The 25544-nt window shown below is 41.6% G+C and overlaps 2 protein-coding genes across 3 annotated transcripts; one reads left to right on the top strand and one right to left on the bottom strand.

Annotated features, from left to right (window-relative positions):
* Positions 1-321: 321 nt before the first annotated feature.
* On the top strand, positions 322-15739 carry polr3a (polymerase (RNA) III (DNA directed) polypeptide A). 2 transcript variants are annotated; one of them, XM_079293972.1, is made up of 32 exons: positions 322-475; positions 822-957; positions 1100-1237; positions 1735-1906; positions 2015-2169; positions 2553-2792; positions 2925-3087; positions 3480-3616; positions 3691-3794; positions 3885-4026; positions 4801-4941; positions 5081-5150; positions 5437-5564; positions 5654-5792; positions 6042-6206; positions 6400-6572; positions 7359-7470; positions 8036-8154; positions 8509-8646; positions 9158-9328; positions 10180-10293; positions 11395-11430; positions 11805-11891; positions 11977-12059; positions 12877-13047; positions 13240-13333; positions 13483-13575; positions 13729-13893; positions 14081-14245; positions 14579-14710; positions 14801-14933; positions 15022-15739. In XM_079293972.1, the coding sequence occupies exons 1-32, from the start codon at positions 432-434 to the stop codon at positions 15177-15179; spliced, it is 4218 nt and encodes a 1405-aa protein (XP_079150098.1). In that variant the 5' UTR covers positions 322-431; the 3' UTR covers positions 15180-15739. The 2 variants fall into 2 exon arrangements, with proteins under 2 accessions (XP_079150098.1, XP_079150099.1); XM_079293973.1 differs by lacking the exon at positions 11395-11430.
* Positions 15740-17221: 1482 nt separating this feature from the next.
* qrfprb (pyroglutamylated RFamide peptide receptor b) lies at positions 17222-23803 on the bottom strand (the record flags this gene model as incomplete). Its single annotated transcript, XM_079292806.1, has 6 exons — positions 17222-17619; positions 17742-17839; positions 18843-19078; positions 20206-20267; positions 21570-21728; positions 23437-23803. The coding sequence occupies 6 exons, from the start codon at positions 23801-23803 to the stop codon at positions 17222-17224; spliced, it is 1320 nt and encodes a 439-aa protein (XP_079148932.1).
* Between the last annotated feature and the right edge of the window lie 1741 nt (positions 23804-25544).

The raw sequence follows: 25544 nt of genomic DNA, 5'->3' as shown, positions 1-25544 counted from the left end.
GTTGTTGTGCATAGGTTTATGTTGCGTTCAGGTACTTCTTGTAAACTTGTTATTTCCTTAGAGTTTTAAAAAATATGAGTTTTTGTGAGCTTTCCATCATATTCCGAATATGTTTGCTCTGGATTGTCTATAATTAAAAACAATATAGACGATACGCTAAAACTCAAGTCACCATACATACTTTTCATTACAGATTTTTTAACCTTTAAGGAGCCAAGTTCCTAGATTACCGATGAACCCCGAAGGCAGCGCTTGTTGTAGCTCACACGCTATCTTGCCATCGCATTGCATGTAGCTAGCTGGATGCTAGCATTTACACAACATGGGAAAGTAAAAAAAACAGCGTGCTGGATACAAGCATAGACTGGTCCGCTGTAATGAGGAAAAAACTATAGTTTAATTATTCGTGCCGTTTAGGATAAGCTGCCAAAATGGTGAAGGAGCAGTTTAGAGAGACGGATGTGGCCAAGAAAATGTGAGTATAGGAACACTGCTAACGTTAGCTAACTTTAACCAGTTAACGTTAGCTCGCCCGGTTAGCCAGTGTCAGTCAGGCTGCAATGTGGCTAATATTGACGACTTTGTTTCTGCACGTTCATAATAAAGAGGATACAGTGCCCCCCATCAAACGCCCCCGACTGATTCAGAGATATAGACTTTAGAGTTAAAGTCAGCTATGATGTGGGGTGGTGAGATGCAGTACTCAGAACGTAGAGTCAATGTATAATATAAATATATATATTTTATTGGTTCTTATTCATTTCAGAAACGTGTCACTGCACACTTTTCTTTTTTGCTTTACTCTTTGTATTTGTTTACAGAAGCCACATCTGCTTTGGGATGAAATCTGCTGAACAGATGCGTCAGCAGGCCCACATCCAGGTGGTCAGCAAGAATCTGTACAGCCAAGACACCAAACGCACTCCACTAGCCTATGGAGTGTTGGACCACCGCATGGTATGACATGCACACACACTCACACACTTGTTTTACTCTTGGCAAGAACCCAACGTGCAACAATGATGTTGTCACCCATTAATGCAGCTGTGGTCCCTCCTCATACTGCAGGCTCATGCCTCTGTTCTCATGTTTCCTGCAGGGCACCAGTGAGAAAGACAGACCGTGTTTGACATGTGGGAAGAATCTGGCAGATTGCTTGGGACATTATGGCTACTTGGATCTGGAGCTGCCATGTTTCCATGTTGGCTATTTTAAAGCCACCATAGGAATCTTACAGGCAAGTTTACAGTCTGTTGTAATATCGTGGTTATCCTACAGTGCGTTAGTCATTTGGGGGACTAACGCACTGTGGAAGACAATATCAGATGGGTTGCGTAAATTAATAGGGAGATCAAGATTCAGTCGGAAGGCCCAAAAGTTGAATTGAACAAAATATCTGCATCTGTAATGCAGCGAGCAAATATATATATTTCCTGTAGGTGTCACTAGAGTATCAAAATGAGAACTGGTAGAATATATTGCTTTTGACAATTATGTGTATACATCACCAGTAGGATCATGTTTATCAGGCTGTTATTACAGTTGTATCCAACTTTTGTATTATGTATGTAAAGTTATTGCTGTTTTCTTTTGAAAATGATATTCAAATTAATATTTTATGTCATTAAACAATGCAACCGTATTCATTTATTCACGAGTAATAATTTAAGCATTTCTGTGAGAGACTGTTTCCCAGCCCTCGTTGTGATGTGGGTATTTTCTTCATGTCTCCAGATGATTTGTAAGACATGCTCAAGCATAATGCTGACGAAAGAAGAGAAACTGCAGTTCATGGATTTATTGAAAAGGCCCAACCTGGCCTATCTCCAGAAGCGAGGGTTGAAGAAGAAGATCTCTGATAAGTGTCGCAAAAGGACAATCTGCCTGAGTTGTTCAGCTTTCAATGGTGAAAAGAGAGATTTTTGCTATTTACTTTTCAACTCCACCTTTTTGTGCGTTCTGTCTTGATGTAATAAGTGGACAAACTTGTGTCCTTTTTTTTTTTTCTCTTCAGGACCAGTGAAGAAGTGTGGCCTGCTGAAGATCATCCATGAGAAGTATAAAACAACCAAGAAGGTGGTGGATGCTTTTGTGTCAGAGTTTCTGCAGTCCTTTGATATTGCGATTGAGCACAACAAAGTGGTGGAACCTTTGCTGACCAGAGCACAGGTGAACTTTTTCCCACTGACTGTGTGCAGTTGGTGTTTGTTAAGTGTTGCCACGCTGTGGTATGGCAAGCGATGAGCATGCGTAAGACAAAAAGGTACATCAGAAGTAGGGCACGGTATAAAACCTCAATATTATTTTGCTTACGAATGAAATTAGGGTTTTAAGTTGACTTTGAATGGTTGGTCAGATTCTTAGTTTTATTCTATTCTATTATTGAGAAGTTTGGCACATTTTACCAAATGAAAAAAAAGGATTTTATAGAAGATCATTATATATATATTCCTCAAACTAGGGCACAAGGAAATACCTATTATTGAAGTATCTTATCTTCAAGCAAGACTTACAAACTCGTATTTTGCCTTAAATTCTTATTTCCTCTCCAGGAAAACCTGAACCCTCTGGTGGTGCTGAACATTTTCAAGAGGATTACCCAAGAAGACATTCCCTTGCTGCTGATGAACCCCGAGGCAGGGAAACCCGCGGACCTCATTCTCACCCGCCTCCTGGTGCCTCCGCTCTGCATACGACCCTCTGTGGTCAGCGACCTGAAGTCGGGCACCAACGAGGATGACCTCACCATGAAGCTCACGGAGATAATCTTCCTCAACGATGTCATCAAAAAGGTCTGTCACTGAGGGTGCCTACTTACCTTTTATCCCTGTCTTGAATGCAGATCATTTTATTTTAATTTCATGGAGATGGCCCACATTAACAAACTCTATTTGTTTTTCTTAATTCATTTTTTTATCATTTAGCATCGTATGACAGGGGCGAAGACCCAGATGATCATGGAGGACTGGGACTTCCTCCAGCTGCAGTGTGCTCTTTACATCAACAGCGAGCTTTCTGGCATCCCCCTCAACATGGCACCTAAGAAATGGACCAGAGGCTTTGTGCAGAGACTCAAGGGGAAGCAAGGTATACTGCATAATACAACCTGTGACATCTCTTTCTACCAATTTTATTTAATTCTTTTGTAATTTGGACACATTTGTACAACTCTGCTCAGTAAATGCCAATAGCAAGTACACGAAAGAGAAAATGAGCACGAAGTAAGTACCTGCCGAACTGACTTTCTTCTAAAGCCGGTTTTATACACTACAATAGGGAGGGTTGTTTTTATGTTGTCTCAAGTGTTGGTGTGAGTTCTGACATTAATCGATTTAACCCCCTAAGACACATTTTGAAGTAATTTGTCACTTGGCAGGTATTCATTTTGTACTCAACTTGTACAATTCAGTGAAGAGAACTGAAAAGAAGTACGCATTTTGAATTACAGAATGACTGATTTAGTTCCTGTAAAAATTAAGGTCGATTCAGAGGAAACCTCTCGGGGAAAAGAGTGGACTTCTCCAGCAGAACTGTGATTTCTCCAGACCCAAACCTGAGGATCGACGAGGTGGCCGTCCCCGTGCATGTGGCCAAAATCCTGACGTACCCAGAGAAGGTAAGCCTCACTATACTGAACTCCCACGTTCATGAGAGAAACTACAGCTTTCTAAATGTGGCACTGTGTTACAGGTGAACAAAGCCAATCTGGAGCTAATGAGGAAACTGGTCCGCAATGGTCCCGAGGTTCATCCCGGAGCCAACTTCATCCAGAATCGTCACACGCAGATGAAAAGGTCAGGCTCGCTGCTTCTTATGCAAAAATATAAAACCAGTAATTCCTCGCCGTGGTTCACCACCAAAAGTCTATCTTTTCATTCGGTCAGGTTTCTGAAATATGGAAACCGTGAGAAGATTGCTCAAGAGCTGAGGTTTGGTGATACGGTGGAAAGGCACCTGATAGACGGAGACATCGTCCTCTTCAATCGACAGCCCTCCCTGCACAAACTCAGCATCATGGCCCACATCGTAAGCTTAGTTTAAGACTACATTTACTTTCTAACGTACTGATCTTTATGTGTTTGTGTTTCAACTTTTCATTTTTTAAAGTACAAAAATTGGAAGCGAAGCATCAATCAGGGTGGTTAAGTTAGGTTGTTCAACTTCTCCCCTTCTGCCAAATCTAGCTTTTCTTTTGTTGGTTCACAGCTCTTAATGTACCCTTCACAATTTGCCTTCAAAATAAATGTTCAGGCTCAGTGCAGTGCTCAAAAGCCGCTGATTCTACATGTTGAACAGGAAAGATGTGAAGTGAGTTTTTTTTTACAGCCGCTGGAATAAACCGGAGGAATCAAAAGTAGACTCTCTATATGCTCTTATAATAACTTTAAATATCTACTGAACACAACACTGTTGTACACCGATCAGGCATAGATGCTCGACAGATATTTGTGACAGATTGGAACAAAATAGATAATTATTTATCTGCACCTTATAAACCAAACTAAATGAGTTAATGCTCCAAAGTCTGAATGCACCGTTGTCAGCATAACAGTTCCCAAGTTCAACATAGTTTTGATTCAGTGATTGTTCTCACCATCATCAATCAGACACGGGTTCAAGTAGGTTTTCACATGATTTTAATTCATATTTTGGATTCCTTATTAATACAATAACCACAGTAAGAGAAATGCAAAAATCAAGTTCTGCAAAAGTGCAATGAAAATATGTGACATATGTGTTTTAAAAATGAAAAGAGCTGTACAGTGTTTCAAACGGTTCTATTGGTCCTCAAATTCACAGGCCAAAGTCAAACCTCACAGGACGTTTCGGTTCAACGAATGTGTGTGCACCCCATACAATGCCGACTTTGACGGCGATGAAATGAACCTTCATCTACCTCAGACTGAAGAAGCCAAAGCTGAGGCCCTCGTCCTGATGGGGGTATACATCGTCACAACACACACACACACACACACACACACACATCAGTGTGTGACGTTCAGCAATGAAAAGATATCTGGTAACTGTGATGTTCGTAGGAAATTGACTGCACTTTGACACGAATTATCTTTTCTTCCAGACAAAAGCGAATCTTGTCACTCCAAGAAATGGCGAACCTCTGATTGCTGCCATTCAGGACTTTCTGACAGGTCAGTGCAGTGACGCGTGGTGGTCAGTCACAGTGGTCTGTTCTTATATGATGGGAGGCTTCTGGTGCTTTGACTTACAGGAACTTACTTGTTCATTAAGGAGAATAATAGGACTCTTTCATCACTAGTAGCATACTTTTTGATACTTTTTATGCAGAATTAAGTGCGTTTGTCAGTGAATAAAAATAAAGAATAATTTGAGGGGAATTGCATCATTGTTACCTTTTCCCCCCTTTGATGTGTTTGCATGCCTGATGTAACTTTCTGGCTTATTTCTACCTCCTAGGGGCTTACCTCCTGACGCTGAAGGACACCTTCTTTGAAAGAGCAAAAACATGTCAGATCATCGCTTCAATCCTTGTGGACCAGGACGAAAAAATCAAGATCTCTCTCCCCCGCCCGGCTATCATGAAGGTACTGTGCACTCTGGTGAGCTTTTTACACAACTCTCTGTTTGTGGTCTGGCACTAATGTTATGCTGTGTGTGTTTGTGTGTCCATCAGCCCATGACTCTGTGGACGGGCAAACAGATCTTCAGCCTCATTCTGAAGCCAAGCAAGGATTGTCTAGTCAAGGCGAACCTGCGGACCAGGGGCAAACAGTACTGTGGCAAGGGAGAGGATCTCTGTACCAACGACTCATGTGGGTTTCTTAAATACAAACATCCACTAAACACACCAAATGAAAAGGTTTCATTTGGTGTGTTATGAAATGTATTATGTCCTTTATTTAGCCATTTAATAAGAGAGAGAGAGAACATAACAGCAAGTTGCGTCTTATTCAACACAGCACCTTCGTGGGATAACGTGCGTGTGTCTGATTCACCTCGGCCGTGTTTCTATCCTGTGACCTAATGATATAAATTCTCTTATTTTCCTGTCACGTTTCCAGTCGTGGTGATCCACAACAGTGAGCTGATGTGTGGTTCTTTGGACAAGGGTACCTTGGGGTCCGGCTCCAAGAACAACATCTTCTACATCCTGCTGAGAGACTGGGGACAGCTGGAGGCGGCTAACGCCATGTCTCGCCTGGCAAGGCTCGCTCCGGTGTATCTATGTAAGGGGGTCCTCGGGGACATAACATTTCTTCCCACGTTCTGCAAACTGAGATATCCATCAATCTTATAACCTGTCAATCACAAATAAATAATAATAACAGAATAAGTTCGGCAAACTGGATAATCTATAGAGATGCTGATTGCAATTTCAGTTTTTTTTCTTTCTTTTTTTTTCCAACCCCCAACTTTTAGCCAACCGTGGCTTTTCTATTGGCATTGGTGACGTGACACCTGGCCAGGGCCTGCTGACGGCCAAACAGCAACTGCTGGATGACGGCTACCAGAAATGTGACGAATACATCGAAGCTCTACACACGGGCAAGTTGCAGCAGCAGCCAGGATGCACAGCAGAGGAGACTCTGGAGGTATGCATATTCATACATGGGGGGGGGGGGGGGGCATTAACACCTATGTGGATTTACACAAGTCATCCGGATCCTCACTGCTGCATGCCGTTTAATCAGCCATGTGCACGCCACGTACTATTTAAGGTCTTTCATCTGATACCTTTATTAGCAACTGACACCTCCCCTCCCCATGGCACTGACTGGATATTCACACCAAGGGTGACTCGTCAGTGGCGTGAATGACTTCCTGTTGCAGAAGAACCAGTAATTGATCTTGAAAGTGAACTGGAGACGCGTTGAAGTTTGTGATGTTGGTACAAGGCTTGATCTCACAACTATGTAGACTAATGTTATATTAATCTAATTCAATTATATAAACCACCATTGCTGTGGTGTCACATCGCAAACAAACCTGCACGACAATGCTGAAATACAGCTCAGAGATATCACTTTTGCCTGGTACCTGTTGAAATAAAGGTTTGTTGATTTAAAAAAAACAACAACCTGTAAACAAAGTTTTGATAGATGCAAAGTCTTTTAAGCTGCAATTGCAGGACGGCCGTGCGCTCTGCTCTCCACTTAGCCACGGTCACCCACCGTGAAATCTATAATCACAGACAACCTCCAACCCTTAGAGGAGCAGTTGCTCAACCAAAACACCGATGCTTTCTCAAGAACAGAAAATCGTAGGACATTGAAAAGACTCCCTCAACCCCTCAAGCACCACTTGGTGTTTGTAGAATGGTTAATAACGTGTTTTTTCAGCCACTGAGGTTATTTTATTCCGAATGTCTTTCTTAACAGGCTCTCATCTTGAAAGAGCTGTCTGTCATCAGAGATCGAGCCGGTAGTGCCTGCCTCAGGGAGCTCGATAAGAGCAACAGCCCTCTCATCATGGCTCTTTGCGGCTCCAAAGGTAAACTCTCTTGAAAGGAAAGTTGAATAATAATTTTAGTTTGGCGATGTATATTTTTGATTATAAGATTTTTTTATTTTTTTTCGTGAATACTGAGACAATGGATGAAACTGGAGCATCAAAGAGTGTCATTTTTCGCTGATTATCCTTTTATCCTGTAAAGACTTTGTTTACTCTGACTGTGTGTGTGTGTGTGTGTGTGTGTGTGTGTGTGTGTGTGTGTGTGTGTGTGTGTGTGTGTGTGTGTGTGTGTGTGTGTGTGTGTGTGTGTGAGTGAGAGAGTCAGTCAGTCAGTCGTTCTACGGGAGTGTAACGGCTGTAGCTGCTGAAGTTTCAGTAAAGTGAACTAACGGTAACCTCCAAATACACGCAGGAAGTAGATGACTACTTCTACTCGTTTATTCTTGTCACAAGATGACTGTGGACTCTACGAGTTGCAATGAACTTGGAGGGAATCTTTCTTGGAGGAAATTAATTGGAATCTATGCGTGTGTTCTGATTTCGTTCTTGTTTAATTTCTTGTTTGCGTACTGTTTCTCATATTTCCTCTAAATATACATTACAGGGTCTTTCATCAATATCTCCCAGATGATTGCCTGTGTGGGCCAGCAGGCCATAAGTGGCTCTCGAGTACCGGATGGGTTTGAGAATCGCTCCCTGCCTCACTTTGAAAAGCATTCAAAAGTAAGATTCAACTCATGTATTCATTATTGTGCTATCTTTTTCCCTTTCAAGGGAGAATGAATAATACATTTTTTTCCCATGTTGTTCCTTATTGTTAGGTCATCTGTTTTGTTCTTATTGTAATTACTTCTATTGTTTCTGTTCTTACCGCGTAAAGTGTCTTTGAGTACCTTTTTTAAAGCGCCATACAAATAAAATGTATTATTAATGTTGTATATATTTATATAAAAGATGCATTCAAATACTTGTTTACACGTTAAATACCATGTCAGTGTTCAAAGCTCGGAAGCATTCGGCTGAGTCTTAGAAGGCACATTTTACGTGTTTGAAGAATCCGTCATCTTCTCTCTCCAGCTGCCTGCTGCTAAAGGCTTTGTGGCCGACAGCTTCTACTCCGGCCTGACACCCACTGAGTTCTTCTTCCACACCATGGCTGGCAGGGAGGGTCTGGTGGACACTGCTGTGAAAACTGCAGAGACCGGTTACATGCAGGTAATGCCTGAAGACCTTTCCCCAGGGTTCACTCCTGTTGCCATGCTGACGTCACATCTCTGAATGAAAGCATGTGCCTGTCTCCAGTGTCCTTCATACTTGAAGGTTTTACGAGTAGTAGTAACTATTCTGCTGCACAATCTTATAATACTGTGTTTTAATGCAATTCATCACTTCTACCAACTTCTTATATTTCTTTGTTGGACAAAAAAACAAATCCTAAATTGATAAATGTTTGCATTTTTACTGAAATGACAAATAGATTATCAGTAATGGATCATTTTTTGTCATACAGTTACAGTAGATGTACGTCTCTTAAGTTTGCACATTTATCACATAGAAGTCTGAACAATAGAGCACTTCATTAGGTTGCATCTCTGATGTATTTTCACATAGATGTCTGAACCCAAAGTATACTTTCAGGTCCGTGCAGATGCTTTCTTTCATGCGTCTGTCACACATGTGTCACTGTGCTATCTTCTTGTGTTCCTGCTTGTGCTTGCTTGGACAGAGGCGTCTGGTTAAGTCCCTGGAAGATCTGTGCTCACAGTACGACCTGACGGTACGCAGCTCCACCGGCGACATCATCCAGTTTATTTACGGCGGCGATGGTCTGGACCCAGCTGCCATGGAGGGGAAGGACGAGCCGCTGGAGTTTAAGAGAGTCCTCGACAACATCCGGGTGAGAGGAGAGTTCTTGGACCTGCTGTGCTCGGCGTTTTCGTTGTTCTTGCCTGAAATTACAGCAAATAGATGTTCTCAGCAATCGTTTAGCATTTCCAGGCAACTGAGTTATTTGATCAATAGTTTATAATAGATGTTCTAGTCAACTGGAGCTTTACCTCCAGGACTTGTCTCATATTTATGCTCTATTGGGCATCGTCGACATCCTTATTTGCGTTGTTGCCTTTAAGGCATTAGAACCTCTATCACTCTCCAATTAACTGAGACGTAGTTAACGGTTGACAACAAAAGAAAGTTATTCATGTTTTCTGGGGCTGTTTACGTTGTGTTTGTTTATACCAGTAATATTATCAGTTCAAAAAACACAGAAAGCTGTTTTTTTTTTTTTAATCAACAAAACCTCAGATTGTAATTATTTGTCTTTTTTACAAATGTTATCGACACCTGATGCTGTAGTTCCCAGGTGTTTGCGTGTGTTCTTGATATTACGGTGTGATTAGAAGTCTGCAATCAGTCTAAAATGCCACCTGTGTTTACCGCAGTGAGTGGTGATTGACCACCGATAACCGCGCGGCAATTCAAGGTGTTTTACAAATGACATATAAGCCATAAAAGAAAAAAACAAGTAAAAGAGGAACTCTTAATAATTATTATGCGTGTTTGCGTTATCGGTTTACAGTTGCAGTTACATCCATCTATCAAGAGCTTAGAGGACATGTGATGGTACAAGCGATTGTCGTGGTTTTATTTGTTTAACAAAAAGCACAAGAGATCAGAGTGAGTAGGTTCAGATGCACTGAAGGTGTTGTCTCTGCATTCCCTCCTTGTGATCCTCTCCGTTCCCCGCAGGCGATCCATGTGTGTACGGACGAGCCTGCGCTCAGTCAGAACGAGCTGGTCCTCACCACTGATGTCATCACCAAGAGAGCCGACTTCTTGTGCTGCAAAGGCGGCTTCTTGGAGGTATTCAATCAAAGTCTCGAATACGTTTGTTTTTATTGTAAGTTCTCCACAACTACATGCCTTCTTGCAATGGACTCTTAACTTCTACTATCAAGTATCTATCAAAGTTAAACAGTCACTGAAATGTTTCTTTAAGGCATCACTTCAGGTAAGTTCACTAGTTGATGAGAGATTGATGTGTCTTTGGTGTCTTGCAAAGTTAAGACATCCAAACATTTCTGGATTTGCACCAAAAATATGCCTAAAAATAGTTTCTTTACCCTCTATTAAGGCCTACTGAGTAAACTGCTGACAGATATATCGTTTAAAAAAAAGGCTCAGTAGTTTCATATATTTCTATCCTCCTGACTGACACTCCTGTTTGAGTAAAGTTTGCTAAAAACTGTCAAACTTTAGTCAAACAAGGAGTGCCAGTCTATTTTCAGTGCACTACTGAGTATTTACATGGGGATTGAATCAAAATAAACTACAGTGCCCTTGTTCACCATAATAAAAGAACACGTGACAGTACAAAGGTGTAGCTCACTGGTGTGTTTTTAATAGTTTTGGTGCAGAGAGGAATAGGTTGTAACAGGCTTTGTCAATGCTTTTTGACAATAATTAAACATTTCCTGTTAATGCAGTTCATTTTTTCATTAAAGCAAAAGAACATATATGAAAAATCAAAGTTGTGGCAAAACACCCACATGTCCTCTTGTATTTCAGAATAAATCTGAAAATCTTTTTGTACAAGGTTAGGAAACCACCAAAACTTGTGTTACGGTTCTAAGGTGAACACTATTTGAAAAGCAGGTTTTCTTTCTTTTCTTGACTACTGTTGCATTATTAGTCTGGGAACCGGTGCCGACAGAAAGTCCTTACACCTCCTGTGGTTGTTATGCAACGCCTCCACACTCATAAGTCAAACATAACTCAAAAGAACGCATTACTTCATATGCTTTGGCTTTTGACAGTATGCTGCAATAAGGAATAACATGGCAGACAAATAGTTGTCTTGGATATAGTATATCATGGATTAAACAATCCAAATAGATGGAGTCAAAAGCCTATAATAATAATAATTCATGTGAACCTTCCCCCCCCCCCCCCCCTTTTGTGAAGGAGTTAACTGCCACAGGCTCAGAGAAGTACCTGGAGGTATAGTGACCGAGCATGCTGGATTGCGCTTTAACTGATTCGAGAATGTTGTGACAAGGAGAGCTTTAACAGATTGATAATGTATTTAATCACCACATTGTTGCTATTTTCAAAGCCCTCGTCATTCATGCGTTGACATCTGACTGCTCTCTTTAAAGCTGGTGTGTGTTTTTTTTAAAGAGATTGCTCAATGTGATTCACTGAGAGTTTGCATTGGTCGTGCCGTTACCGTGATATCTAACAACTGCATGACGGTGTGTCGTGTCGAGCAGCATACAGTTTGGTCACACTTCATTATTTGTTCCCCCGAAAGACGCTCGTGAGGCTTTTTACGCGACCTGTGAAATTGTTGATTTATTTCCCCTCAACTGTAGGAGATGAAGAAATTTGTCAAGAGTATCTCAGAAAGGATCAAGAAGACCAGAGACAAGTACGGAATCAACGACAACGGCACCAGCGAGGTAGGCGCCGCACAGCGCGTGGATTAATGTGCTGTGCTCCGCTATTTCAGGAACTTCATTGCTCATCACTACCTTTGTGTTGCAGCCAAAAGTTCTCTATCAGCTGGACCGCATAACCCCCACCCAGCTGGAGAAGTTCCTTGAAACCTGCAGAGACAAGTACATGAGGTACGAGACGCCTGGTTTTATTCTAAGGCTCATTGTCTGTGTTTGATACTCATTTACAGTAGTTTTTTTATTAAAAAGGAGCAGATTGATTTTATGTCGCCACACATCCAAAAGGTTTGTTTTATGCTGCAAGAAGACACTGAACTGCAGATGACTGTAAACAACATACTCTTGGGACAATATTTAGCCTCTGGTCATAGAAAGAAATGAGCTGCTGAATATGTGCCGTCCTAAAGGTCGGGTTAGGCTGTAAAATGACTAGTTCTAATGAAGTGTTGTCTAACCACATCAGAGAGCAACTCTCAAATAGTGTGACAAGAAACGATAAGCTTTGAATATGAGTAGAACGGCAGGCTGTTCCAGTCAGTTCCTTCTGGAGAGCACAAAGGTTAAGAGTTTCCTCACCTCTGCACACGTAGCCAGCAGCTGCATGAAGCGGGCAAGAATGTCAGACTGTCAGTTTCGCAAAGTGGCAATTGAGAAATGTCACTCAAATCCACAAATGTCAAATTCATGGTGGCGACAAAGTAAAAGACTGAATCCCCTAATTATCCGGGCTGGACCAAATTTCATGGCAATCCATCGAGTAGACTGACAGCCTGCCAATCTCCAGATTCAATTCAAATATTAAATCACAAATAATAACTGTCTGCGTTTGTAATGCTTCCAGCAGAGGAGTACTAGACTCATCTAGTGATTGGCCTTTATCCCCCACATGCACACTCCCCTGTGCAGTCGTCTGAGGGCTGTTGAGATGATGATGACGTTTCTCTTAGCTTTCATTGAACTGACAGTTGAGTTCACTTTCCTCGCACAGAGCCCAGATGGAGCCCGGCTCAGCAGTAGGGGCCCTGTGTGCCCAGAGCATCGGAGAGCCCGGCACTCAGATGACCCTGAAAACCTTCCACTTCGCTGGTGTGGCGTCCATGAACATCACTCTGGGGGTGCCTCGCATCAAAGAGATCATCAATGCCTCCAAGAACATAAGGTATGACATTTAATTAGGTTTCGTTATGGTTTTTACCATGTTTGACATTTAGAGAATTTTGTAGCTACTTTGAAGCATGCATGGTTTAGGCTTTTAGCCGAATGAGCTCTGCTGGGCCACATACAGTGTCTCTTTGTCACATCCCTGACTTGTTTTGAATAATCCATTGAAAGTCCTCTACTCACCACTCAGCACCCCTATAATCACGGCTCATTTGGACGTGGAAGAAGACGCCGACTTCGCCAGGCTGGTGAAGGGAAGGATCGAGAAAACTCTTCTGGGAGAGGTATTCCCACCAGCAGCATATTTTACGCGCATCTTTCTCCCTTTTGTCATTCGGTTGAAGGCATTGACTTAAGGGACACCAGTAGTTCCAACAGTCGGAATATGAACCAGTGCTGTGATGAAGCCAGCATCTCTCTCGCTTCTCCTCAGATCTCTGAGTATATAGAGGAGGTTTTTCTACCAGACGACTGCTTCGTCCTGGTGAAGTTGTCACTGGAGAGAATACGGCTGCTGCGACTGGAGGTGCCACGGTTTCTTATTTTTACTGTCACAATGTTGGAATATTTCAAATGTATCCCCACTTACTTTCATACGCAGACATTGATTGAAGAGTAATTTGTGTCGTGTGTTAATACTATCGTAGCCGTGCCTCTGATTTTAGTTTTTGTCTTTCAGGTAAACGCAGAAACGGTGCGTTACTCTATCTGCATGTCTAAACTACGAGTGAAACCAGGCGACATCGCTGTGCACGGCGAGGCGGTGGTGTGCGTGTCTCCACGAGAGAACAACAAAAGCTCCATGTACTACGTGCTGCAGTCGTTGAAACAGGAGCTTCCGAAGGTGATCATTTGGTGGTCTGTGAATTGTTAATTGGAGTAATTGCCGATTGCGGCCTGGAGAACTGTTTCTAACGCACTGATAAGGAAGAAGGAAGAGTATGAACCGGTTTAATTCAGCTGGTGCTTAAAAAGTAAACGTGTGCATTGTTTTCCTCCTTTTTAACTGTTCCAATTTCTCCCGTGGAAAGGTGGTGGTTCAAGGAATACCGGAAGTTTCCCGAGCCGTCATTCACATTGACGAACAGAGCACCAAGACCATGTACAAACTCCTGGTGGAGGGGGACAACCTGAGGGCCGTCATGGCAACTCACGGAGTGAACGGAAGCAGGACCACTTCAAACAACACATACGAGGTAATCGGTCAAGGGAGAGTCAAACCCAGTGGGTTGGATTAGAGCCCTGCGTGCGACCTTTATCTGGTTCCTCATCTGCCTGAGCCTGAACCAGCCTGCTCTTTACAAACAATACTTTGAGGTCAGCTCAATTTGAGTGAGGTTGCAGTTTGATAAAAACCTTATTTACCTTATTTTAAATGCTACCACTCCAAGTATCCACATCTCTACTATAAATGATTCCAAATCCATCTTCATAGTGTAGAATATACTTCTTACTTGGGCTGAAAGTTTGATTTATATATTGACTGTAATTAGCAGCTTGATGTTTTACAAGCTTGTGCCTTTTTCTAGGTTGAGAAGACTTTGGGTATCGAGGCGGCTAGATCCACCATCATCAATGAGATTCAGTACACCATGGTGAACCATGGAATGAGCATTGACCGGCGTCACGTCATGCTTCTAGCTGATCTCATGTCCTACAAGGTATGACCGGTCTAAATCTTGATATTTCTTCAGTGTGTGTGTGGTTAGAGCTGATTTCACCTGTGTGCATACTGTCTTCGTGCTACAAAGGGGGAGATATTGGGAATCACCAGGTTCGGTTTGGCCAAAATGAAGGAGAGTGTCCTCATGCTGGCCTCCTTCGAGAAAACAGCCGATCATCTCTTCGACGCCGCCTACTTTGGACAAAAGGACTCCGTCTGTGGTAAAGTGATGCTTCATCTCTGCAGTGGAATTGAACGTAACCCCTTTGTCTTAACTGGGCCTTAACATTTCCTGTGTTCCTGTTCCAGGCGTGTCCGAGTGCATCATTATGGGGATTCCAATGAATATCGGAACGGGACTGTTTAAACTACTACACAAGGCCGAGAAGGATCCCTCTCCAGCCAAAAGACCTCTCCTCTTCGACAGTGCAGACTTCCATATACCTCTGGATCACATAGCAGCATGAAAAGAGCCTGCTGTCTACAGACCTCTTGTGCCTGCCAAAGTGTCAAATGATTTCCCTTGTTGGGATCAAAAACAAAAAATAGTTTTGAGGGGCGGGATGTCGCTGCATTCATTTTACAAAGCAAGTCTGTTAGCATTGGGAAGTAGTGGAATTGCTTCTTATTTCAGTTAACTGAGGCGATTACAGAACACTTAAGATGCTTTGGTGTTAGATCAACCGTGTGTTTCCTCTGTTATTAAGATGTTACATAATCTTATACTCCCTCAATGTAATGGCACTGAACAAGTGTGCAGCAGACGTAAAGATTACCTCTTAATCGTGACGCAGACTTGATCTCTTCAGGTATGGCACTTGGGTTTGCATTATACTAGAACTGCTTGTTTTTAAGCTTGGCAGCTTCGAGACTTTTCATTCACACTGCAAAACCAACTTCAGGTTGTTTTTTCTAAAAAAAAACTGTTCATACAAGAATCAGATCAGCGGGGGTTCATTGGGTTCGACATTTGGCTTCCTGTTCAAAGCCTATTCATGTAATGTATATAATGTAATAAAATATATGACCCAGGAAAACATGGGAAAGTGTTTGTGTACATACTCTTTCGACATATATTACAATTACTTTTTCAACATATGATTCTTTTTGACATACTATTACTTTACTATAACATTTGTTTCTTTTCGACTCGACATATTTTACTATGACTTGTCAACATACTACACTGGGACATTTCTACTACTTTTTGGATGTACTATACCCGATTTTATTTCCATATCCTGTACTGTGACATTTGTATGACCTGAAATACTCTCACTTCTCCCTCAAGTCATTAGCTCACCTGGTAGAGCAAGTGTTCAATGAACAGGTTGGTTAGAACCTTCGATTGTGACTTAACACTTGCTCTACCAGGTGAGCTAATGACTTGAGTGACTGAGTATTTCAAGTGCCTCTATACAGTATTACTGTTATGGTAAGACTATTTGATATGCGATGCATACGATGACTTTTTTCGACATACTACAAAGTCATAGTATAGCGTGTCGAAATAAGTCTATTGAAAAGTTAAGCATTAGGTTCAGCCCCATTCATATAACTTTAAAACAGTCACTAAATTAGAATGCCCTATTGGGATGCATGCTGAAAACAGAAACAAGTTACAATAAGCAATTTTGCTCAATTTCAAATTTAATATACCAACAGGATTATGACCTCAATTTCTGCAAAATCCCATTCTTGCAACGAGACGGAGCACAACAAATAATTGCGTGACACAAGCGGAGAACAGAGCCTACTGGCTTTGTAATCCAGTGATCTGCATACAATATTTAAAAACATTAATTTACACCGATTTCAATTTTAAAGCAAAATGTTTAAAAGTAACAATCTGTACAGAACTATGAATAAAAGCCAAGCTGTGAAAATCTTACGGACTTTAAAGATACACCAAAATGAAAACATTCACAGAAGTTGCGTCTAGATATTGTTACAAAAATATGCCACAGCACCATAAAGCACACACATTAAAACTACTCTGTGTGTGTGTAATGCCACAACTCCCATCAGTGGATCCAATTCATTAATCCTGTTAAAGTCAGTGTCCTATGTTCTTTTCCGAACAGTTCTCAGTCTATCATAACACCACCGTGGTAACAGTTTCTGCTTATTTGGGATGGAATTGAACATCATATTGATGAATTGAAAAATCACAAAATGCTGACAGAGAGGTTTTATGTCCTGCAGATTTCAGAGACATCTCAACAGAACTGATTTCTCTATTCAGGTAAAAAATAAAAAGGTGTTTCACTGTCTGAACCCTGGTCCTGATTGCCCCAAGTGTAGCAAAACTGCCCCTTTTTGGTATTCCTTCATTTCTACTGTTGTCCTGACCAGAATGAAGAATACGCTCTGGCCTCTGGCACTGCAGAGAGATATTTTGGGTCTTTGAACCACAACAGTGAGATTTTAAATCACATCTGCAGCTGTTGACTGACAGCCAAAGGAGGGGCGAGTTCAACGGCTAAACACCTGACCTTTGAGCCGGTTGTCATTTGACTTGAGAGGAGCTGTTTGCAGGGAGCTCTGCTTGTATGGTGGAGATTTTTCCTCCTATTATTCCTAACAAGCTCTCTCCGTGCAGCGAACTGGAAGGTCCTTTCTCTGCCGAGTGCTGGTTCAATCTGTTGCCCTCATCTGATCCCAGGAAGGCTTCTCTGCTTTGGGGTTTGATGTACTGCACGGTGAGTTTCGGCATCGCCACGGCGCCGCCTTGCTGGTTCGGCTTATGTATGCAGTGGGAGAGGGTGGAGACGCAGCTCTTCTTGAAGTTCTCGCTCATGAAGGCGTACACAATTGGATTGTTGAAGCTGTTGAAGAACCCGATGGCCTGAACAACGGCGATGATCATGTTTAGTGTGACTCCGTCATATTTCTTTTCCAGGTCATCTGGACAATACCACACAGACAAAGAGATTCAAAACTCAAACTGATGAGCTGGACAGATACTTTAAGTAAACAGCTACATGCTACATTACATTCAAATTCATATAGACTTCAGCTGTACGTACAGTACTCAAACAGCATGTGGACTGTGTGGAACGGTGCCCAGCAAATGGTGAAGAGCAGAACGATGGTGATCATCATTTTAATGGCTCTTTTCTTTTTCCTGTAGAAATTCACAGCAGACAAATTTACTTGTTATAGCAGGTACAACTAATAACACTAATGATTGCACTCTTACATTCAAATGTGCCAGTCAGTGTGGAAAATATTAGGACCCTGGCAGGAAAAATCCACAATCTATGAATATGTAAATACTTTTCATTTCAGATGTCTCCAAAAGTCCATCCTCAGTGCGCACTGGGAGTTTCAAGTTTCCACATCACACTTGGAAGTTGAGCACAGACAATGTGAAGAAATGTGTACACAGCCTTCTAAAGTAAAACTACACAGTGAAGATCAAACTTAAGTGACATTTTTGAGTTTGAAATGGACTGTGACTTGCAGAAACGGCCTGAAAATGTGATGCCGCCGGTGCGTGTTGCCCTTTAGTTGCAGACATTGACGAGCAAACATCTGACATTTTGCACCCCTGCCTATCACAAAATTAAAGATTTTCACATTCAGTAGCAAGGCAGAAAGCAGCAAACACGAGGTCAGGATTGATGGATTGGTTTACAAAGTGTGTATGTTTGACTTTCTTCTTCTTCCCTAAACATTCACGTAATTTATTTGGCAACATGACGATCTTCAGCTTCGGCTTTCAGTAGCCTCAACTTGATAACTTTAAAGGACCAACATAATATTTTGTAGATGCTTTGGTCACCAATCCATCGTGACGTTTTAGCTTCTTCTTGATTTACTACTGAATGTAAACATTGGTTGGTAACAACTGAAAGTTTAAGCTGTTAAGTTGCTGAACTAAACTAGCAACTAAAAAGCAAGTCAAGTTTCTCCCTCCCCTTTGTGCAGGCGCTTGGACCGACCAGTAGGAGTCACCAGTGAAACTACAAGGACATGATCCTTCACTGGCTTCCCATCACCAACTACAGACAATTTAGTTTTTTTGAAATCCGAAACAAATCCATACTACCAGGAGACATGATGCTTACAATAAATGCGCCTATGTGATAAAAATGCAAAAATATGACCTGTGCTGTCGAGCTTACCTTGAGATCTTACTGATCTCCCTGTGGTTCATGGTGTTGAGGACCGAGGAGTCGCCCACCCTCTTGCGGATCCACAACTCAATGGCGATGCGTGTGTAGAGCAAAAGCATGGCTGCCAGGGGGATCAGGAAAAGAACCACCATGATGAAGGTGGTGTACACCTGCCTGTGAGTGAGAGAGCGCCAACTCTCCTGACAGCACACGTGGTAGTGATCATACAGGAAGTCGTACTTCACCTTTGAGAGGGAAGGAGAGAAGCCGTTAGTCCTGATTGACCAGCGCAGTGACTGTAGCACAGTGGAATGCACTATCTATGAATGAAAAAAAACAGAAGTCAAAACTGGGCATAGATTCATTATGAAACCAAGCATTTTGAAAAATCTTTTCACTCAATTTTTAAAAAACTGATTTAAAAAAACGTAATTGCCAAGTGCAGTCAACCAGCAAAGTAAAACGAAGGTTAATAAGGGGCCTCTTCAGGGGATACCAGACAGACAACACTGTAGCGACACCATAACGCCACCATAGAGAGGTACAGGTGAACGGTCGATACATTGCCCACATGCTGTCACGGCCATGGCCGTGCCTCAGTGTGGTTCCTTTGTGTTTTCCTGTCTTTCCCTCTCCTGCCGTGTCGCATGTTGTCGCTTTATTTTTGTGCCAGACTTGCAGACCACTGACTTGGCTGTGGTGGTAATTTGCCGTCCTAGGCCGCTTGAATCACACATTCAACGTGACTGCATTTGGCATGATTCTATTATTTAAATCTGGAGAGACTTCATTAGAATGAACAATAATTTATTACACATGCATAAGAGATGAATAGTGGAAAGGCTTTGGCGATTGGACTGTAATAAAGGGGTAGTGATGCTGAGGTTAGATAAGGCGTAGTGAAGGGAGGCGCTGCAATCCGATGATGAATGAGGAGCATGACTGTGATGCTGACTGGAGGGGAGTGGGGTGGAGGAGGGTCGTATCGGATTGTGCTGCAATGACAGCAGCAGAGATGAAAGCAAAGATGTGATTGGCTTAAGGAAACCTTGGCAGATCTGGTTGGTTAACTTAAATATGAACGCCCACAATCAGCTGATAGGGCGGAAGTCACAGCCAGAGAGAGAGATGGAGATCTATGAATGAAAGGAGTGTAAAGAGGGTCTTCCTGACTGGACTTCCGCTAAGCTTCTTATACCAAATAGCAAGCTGAATAAGCCAACTAGCATTTCTCAGCCATTCAATTCAATGTGAAGTTCACAAACTGCAGCAGGTCATCAGGAACAATCATCTGCTCTTCAGTGCTGAATCAGTTTTTTTTTTACTTATTAATGAAAGGAGGTGACAGTTTGCTTTGAGTGGCACCACTTACCTCGAGCTGTTGCACAAACAGCATTGGTGAACCCACGATCACTGAGGCAATCCAGACCAGCCCTGCAGGACACGGCAAGTAAAACAATTACAAGCTGGTAAAATCTGCAGAAAACACGGTTTAAATACCAGCTTGATACAGTCGCTGGCAATGATATTCATTGAGAAACCTGTGCAAACGCCAGTCTCAGCAGCTGCATAATTAAATACCTTTCACGCGAATAACAAGCTGCCAGTCATGCCGAGTGCAAGGTTCCTCACATGTTGTATTCAATTCCAGTGTGAGAGTGCGTGGCATGCTCCATGACCAGACCTAATTTCAGTGCTTTCGTCATTATTTACCAGAAATATCAGCATTTACTGTCCTTGCCACTTACTAAACATATATACATATGTCAAGGATTATTTCAGATGAGGAAACATTGAGTTAAGAGCTAATATTATTCATTCTGTTGTGGAGTTTCATAAGGACAGTTTGGGTTTCTTCTCACTTTTCAGCCTGACACATATGTGGGTTTTAAGACTGATATTGATATAACAGCATTTTTTCAAAAAATTACTTAACATTAATATATATAGATGTAATAACAGTTTACCATCCATCATATCATAAATAGAGCAATATTCAATACATTTTGAAAATAAACCTGAATTCTATATAACATGCATCTTATCTAATATTTATGTGGTGTCATTGCTGATATACCATGGGGGCAGTACCTTAAAATATAACCTCGTGGAGACAGATCATTGCCAAATCATCCTGATGTACACAACAACAATTTCCAATTTTGCATAAAATATGGGATAAATGTGTCGAGACTTGAAGAGGTTAATACATTTTCATGTTGACTTCTCAGAGGGCGAGAGCTGCAGCAGCACTTTAAAAGCTTTCAGTCATTTGTTTCCTGCTTTCTCTTACTTTGGGGAATAATCTTAGTCTCTCTGTATCCAACCCGCTGCCAGGAAGTTGGCTCAACCAATCCAACTTTTTTTTTGAGAAGTTATTTCCAAACGGAGAAGAAAACAACATGTAATCATGGTATATTGAAAATCAGAAAACAAACCTCTCATGCGTGTTTGTCTGTATGCAGCCTGGAAACACACCCAAGTCTCTGACCTACTGTTACCATAGCACCCTTGCCTGTGTAAGTCCTCAGAGCTGTTGGCATATTTATCTACACACAAGTATAATTCTAGTTTCAATCGGATCTCACTGACACAAAGCGTCAGAGGCTAATAGGATGGTTATTTCCTTTTTATAAATCAGAACAGCCTTCATCTTGCTCACAGAGCAGAGGATCCATTTAACACACAAATATGTCCACTCTTAAGAGCACAATGAGGCACACAAATATAGAATACCTAGCATGTTGTACGCTCTTTTCGACGAGTACTGCCTCCTCATTTTCAGTGGGAAGACAATGCCCTGGTATCTCTCAATGGCAATGCAGGTCATTGTGAGGATGCCCGTCACTATGGCTGTAGTCTGCACAAAGGGAACTGTCTTGCAAACCAAAACCCCTGCAAGCAAAAGAGATACAGTTACCGAGAGCATGCATTTCTATGAGAGTTCGCTGCACTCCCTTTGTTGATCAGAGACTGGAAACGGAGGCGAGCGCTCCCTCATCCTTTTTGGGGTTTCATTGAAATGTCAAAACCATCTCTGATTACTGTTGAACATACACAGCTAATGACGCACGGAGCTGAAACCCATGGAGAAAATTAGACCTTCATGTTAAGTCTGCTTTGATTCAACCTGAACTAATTGTGACCGCATTTTAATAGGAGCACATGCTTTGAGCTGGCCTTCAATTGCTAAGATACATTGAATGTTGCTACATTTCAGTACGGTGTTCTTGTTGGTATATCAGACATGGTCACAATATTGTGAACTGTTGAATATGATGAAATCTGCAAAGCTGATAATGCTCAGTTCATGAGGACACAAAGGCAAACAGGTGTTTTGATTCAGCTCTCTGGTGCCTTTTAGAGGCTGGAGAAGACTTGTATATTATCAGGTGTCCACCTTTGACATAGTAACAGAAAAGCCTGTAAATATCATGCAATGCAGTATTTTACAACAGAAACAATTCATTCGACTGTAGTGTCGACACCTCTGACTAATTTCTTTGTTTTTATTACATTGCCTGCTCATTATTTTGTGTCCTCTACCCTCTGCAAAGTTTGACATGAGCGTCACAAATTAAATGAATAAATAAGCCTGTTATATTCCAAGGCATCAATGTATTCATTGATCTGTGTAGAAATATTTTAAAGATATTATATAGCTTATATTCCTAAAACTCCTCCCAGTTCGGGGACTAAAAAGTCACAGTTTTGTGACTCAGACGGTTTGGTTTATTTCTATTGAACCCCAGAGAACACACGAGGGCTCAATCTGTCATCTTGTGTATTAGCTTCTGTTGCAACTCGCCTCATTCCTTGAAGGGATCAATGTTTTTGTTTGTTTGAAGATTTTATGACACTTACATACTGTGAAGTTATATTCATGGCATGCATTACTACGACTTTTTCAAGACGTTATTATTATTTCTATGACATACAATGACTTTTTATGACACACTATACTATGGCATTTTCCAATTACATTGTATGACATACGATATACAGACTGACAGCACCCTGAATTGGAGCATCAAAAAGTTGAGTCAGCGCCTCCGAGTTACACTTAAAGGTTTGCTTATGCAATAGACAGTACATCCTGCAAAACAACAACAAAACTGTAATATTCCAATACTAAATAGTTACATGTGGCACCCATCAATACATTTGTTGATCAGTGTAAAAAGCTCCTGCAGTAGCTGTCTTGAAGGGATCAATGTTTTGCCTTGATTGTTGCTGGCCAACCTAATTCCCGGTTTGCTTGTTTGGGTTGCCAGCCAGTGTCAGAATCAGCACGAGTCTGTGTTTGGCTTCCTTCAATGTTCAGCCATTCAGTCACAGTTACAAGATGTACTTATAGTGCTTTAAATTGTATTTTGAGTAAATGACGGACTTCTATCTGATTTTATTGCATTAAGCCAACATTTCCAAGAGCAAACAAGAGAAGAAACAGGTTTGAACGCGCCTTAATTGCCTTATTTTCCCATATTTTCCCATATTCAAATCATTACTCCCATCAAGATAATGCCCCGTATTCGTGTCATTGCCTGAATAAGTAGCCAATGAAACACAAGATAAGAAGTTTAAAATTTTTTTAAAAACTCACCTCCGAACCACTCGGACGTAATGTTTTGCAGCAGAGTGAAAGGTATGCAGAAGAAAGTGATGAGCAGGTCACTGACCGCCAGAGAGCAAATAAAAATATCGGTCGCCGTCTGTACCGCGCGCTTCTTCAAAACTATGTCGATGACCAAACTATTTCCAGCCAGAGCCAGGACGAAAATCAGCATGTACATGATCACGAAGGTGCACTTGGCGCTGTACGGTAACACGGGGATGTAGACGAGCGGCTGGATGTTGTAAGTGTTGATAAACTCTTGGCGGCTCAGGTTGTAGCGCGCGAGCATCTCCTGAAACGCTTCGGGAGTTATCTTGGTGGACCCTTGCCCTGAATCGGTCGAAGCTGCTGCCATCCTGACTGGCGTGATTAACGCGCTCTCTGGCAGGACAACACAGAACAAAACGGGTCAGCGCTGAGAGCTTCTCTTTAACCCACGTGCGCGTCCGGGTGGTGCGCTGTCTCCTTCATCCAACAGCTGTATATATACTGTTGCGCTCTATGCGTGTGCGCGTGTGGAACACGATCAATTCGTTTATCAATTACTTTATGGTCGGTAATTTACGTTTACATTTAGCCTTGAATCTGCACACACAGACAATACATTATGCAAATCATTGCAATTGCGTTTCACTTTGTAATATCTCTTACTAACACCTTTGTTGCAGATGAAAATCAAGACATCGAATTGACAGCGCGTGGTCTGTATTCTGACATTTTTGTGACAAACTATAGTATGTTTTCTTATGTCACTATGACTTTCCATGGCATTCATATCACATCCTATGAACATTTTATGACATTATAAGGCCAACTATGCCTTTTAAAACAACATGTTTTCTATTTGTTTCTATGGCTTATTATGTATTTGTATGACTTTTTATGGCAAACTATATGACATTTGTTATGACATTTTAATGGCATATGACTTTTTATCCGTCGCACCACTGGTATTGTTTTCCCCTTTTGAGTGTGGGCCATTGCAGGGCCATGTTGCAAGATGCAGTCCCTGGTCTACACCTGTTAGACATACAGTACATTATGTTAGATGATGGTAAATGTTGGCATTCCATCCAATAGTGGCTGAGATATTTCAGCGTGGACCAAAGTGGTGGACCGACCGACCAACATATCCATCCACAGATCCATGTAACTAGCATGGCGAAAGACATGACTGCACAGTCTTGTTTTTTTAACCACACAATTTTTCCATTATTACTATTACTATTAATAGATTAATAGAAAAGTCTTAGCATTCTTGCATTTATGTTGGAGTCGGAGGACCTTTAATTAATAAACACCAAAAGTACAGCAGAGCAGCCTTTCTACATTAACAATTAACTGAATAGAGATCTTCCCCTATGTTGAACACATGAATACACAGACAAAGAAAGGCAGCAGCATTGTGCGTCGTCGGTTTAACAAAAGATATAACAAGGCCTATATTTCGCTGTATGAGAGCGTATTTAAACCAGACAGACGGGGGAGGATCCATTGATGCCAATAAGCTGTTTGGGGCTGATGCAAATCCATTAGGTAGCTGCAGCTAAAAGTTTAAAATTTGTGTTGTTTGAATTTGCTAAATTAATCTAAATGTTAAAAGTTGTCACTGCCAGTTAACACAAAAAAAACAACTGTTGTTGAGCTTCACAAAATGATGAAAAAAACAAGAGAAAAAGGTTGAAAACATGTTAAAAAGAAGGCAGAGTTGAAACAGGCAAAGAAAGGAATTGATTTACTGATCTTCCATCCTGAGGTGTTCAGCCAGGGGGTGCCAAAATGGCTGTGGACTGAAAGGTTCTTTCAGCCTGTTTGGACCGAGCTGCTTGAGGATTTCAGCCTGCACTGTGCACTGTGTGTTTATAAAATATGTGTCCTAGAGGCAGCATATATTAACTAAAGATGGCCCTAAATCGGAACCTTGGGGGACAACACAAGTTCAACAACCTCTTCTGAATCAAACAAAACATTGTTGATTAATACGTTCTAAAACTATTAAACAACCAACACTGCTACGGTTAACTTTGATGACCCGACCTCCTCCACATGCAGACTTTGTGGGTCTATAAATGAATCAACAGTACTCACTTCTTTGT

Source organism: Melanostigma gelatinosum, assembly GCF_949748355.1.
Source record: "Melanostigma gelatinosum genome assembly, chromosome: 21".
NCBI classification, from domain to species: domain Eukaryota; kingdom Metazoa; phylum Chordata; class Actinopteri; order Perciformes; family Zoarcidae; genus Melanostigma; species Melanostigma gelatinosum.
Note: the sequence above shows the minus strand (reverse complement) of the source record. Positions and strands in the feature narration are given on the sequence as shown.

Coding starts and splice junctions, on each gene's coding strand:
- polr3a (XM_079293972.1), top strand. CDS start 432: ATGGTGAAGGAGCAGTTTAGAGAGACGGATGTGGCCAAGAAAAT. Junction 4,942..5,080: donor AGGCCCTCGTCCTGATGGGG/GTATACATCGTC, acceptor CTTTTCTTCCAG/ACAAAAGCGAATCTTGTCAC. Junction 9,329..10,179: donor GAGTCCTCGACAACATCCGG/GTGAGAGGAGAG, acceptor CGTTCCCCGCAG/GCGATCCATGTGTGTACGGA.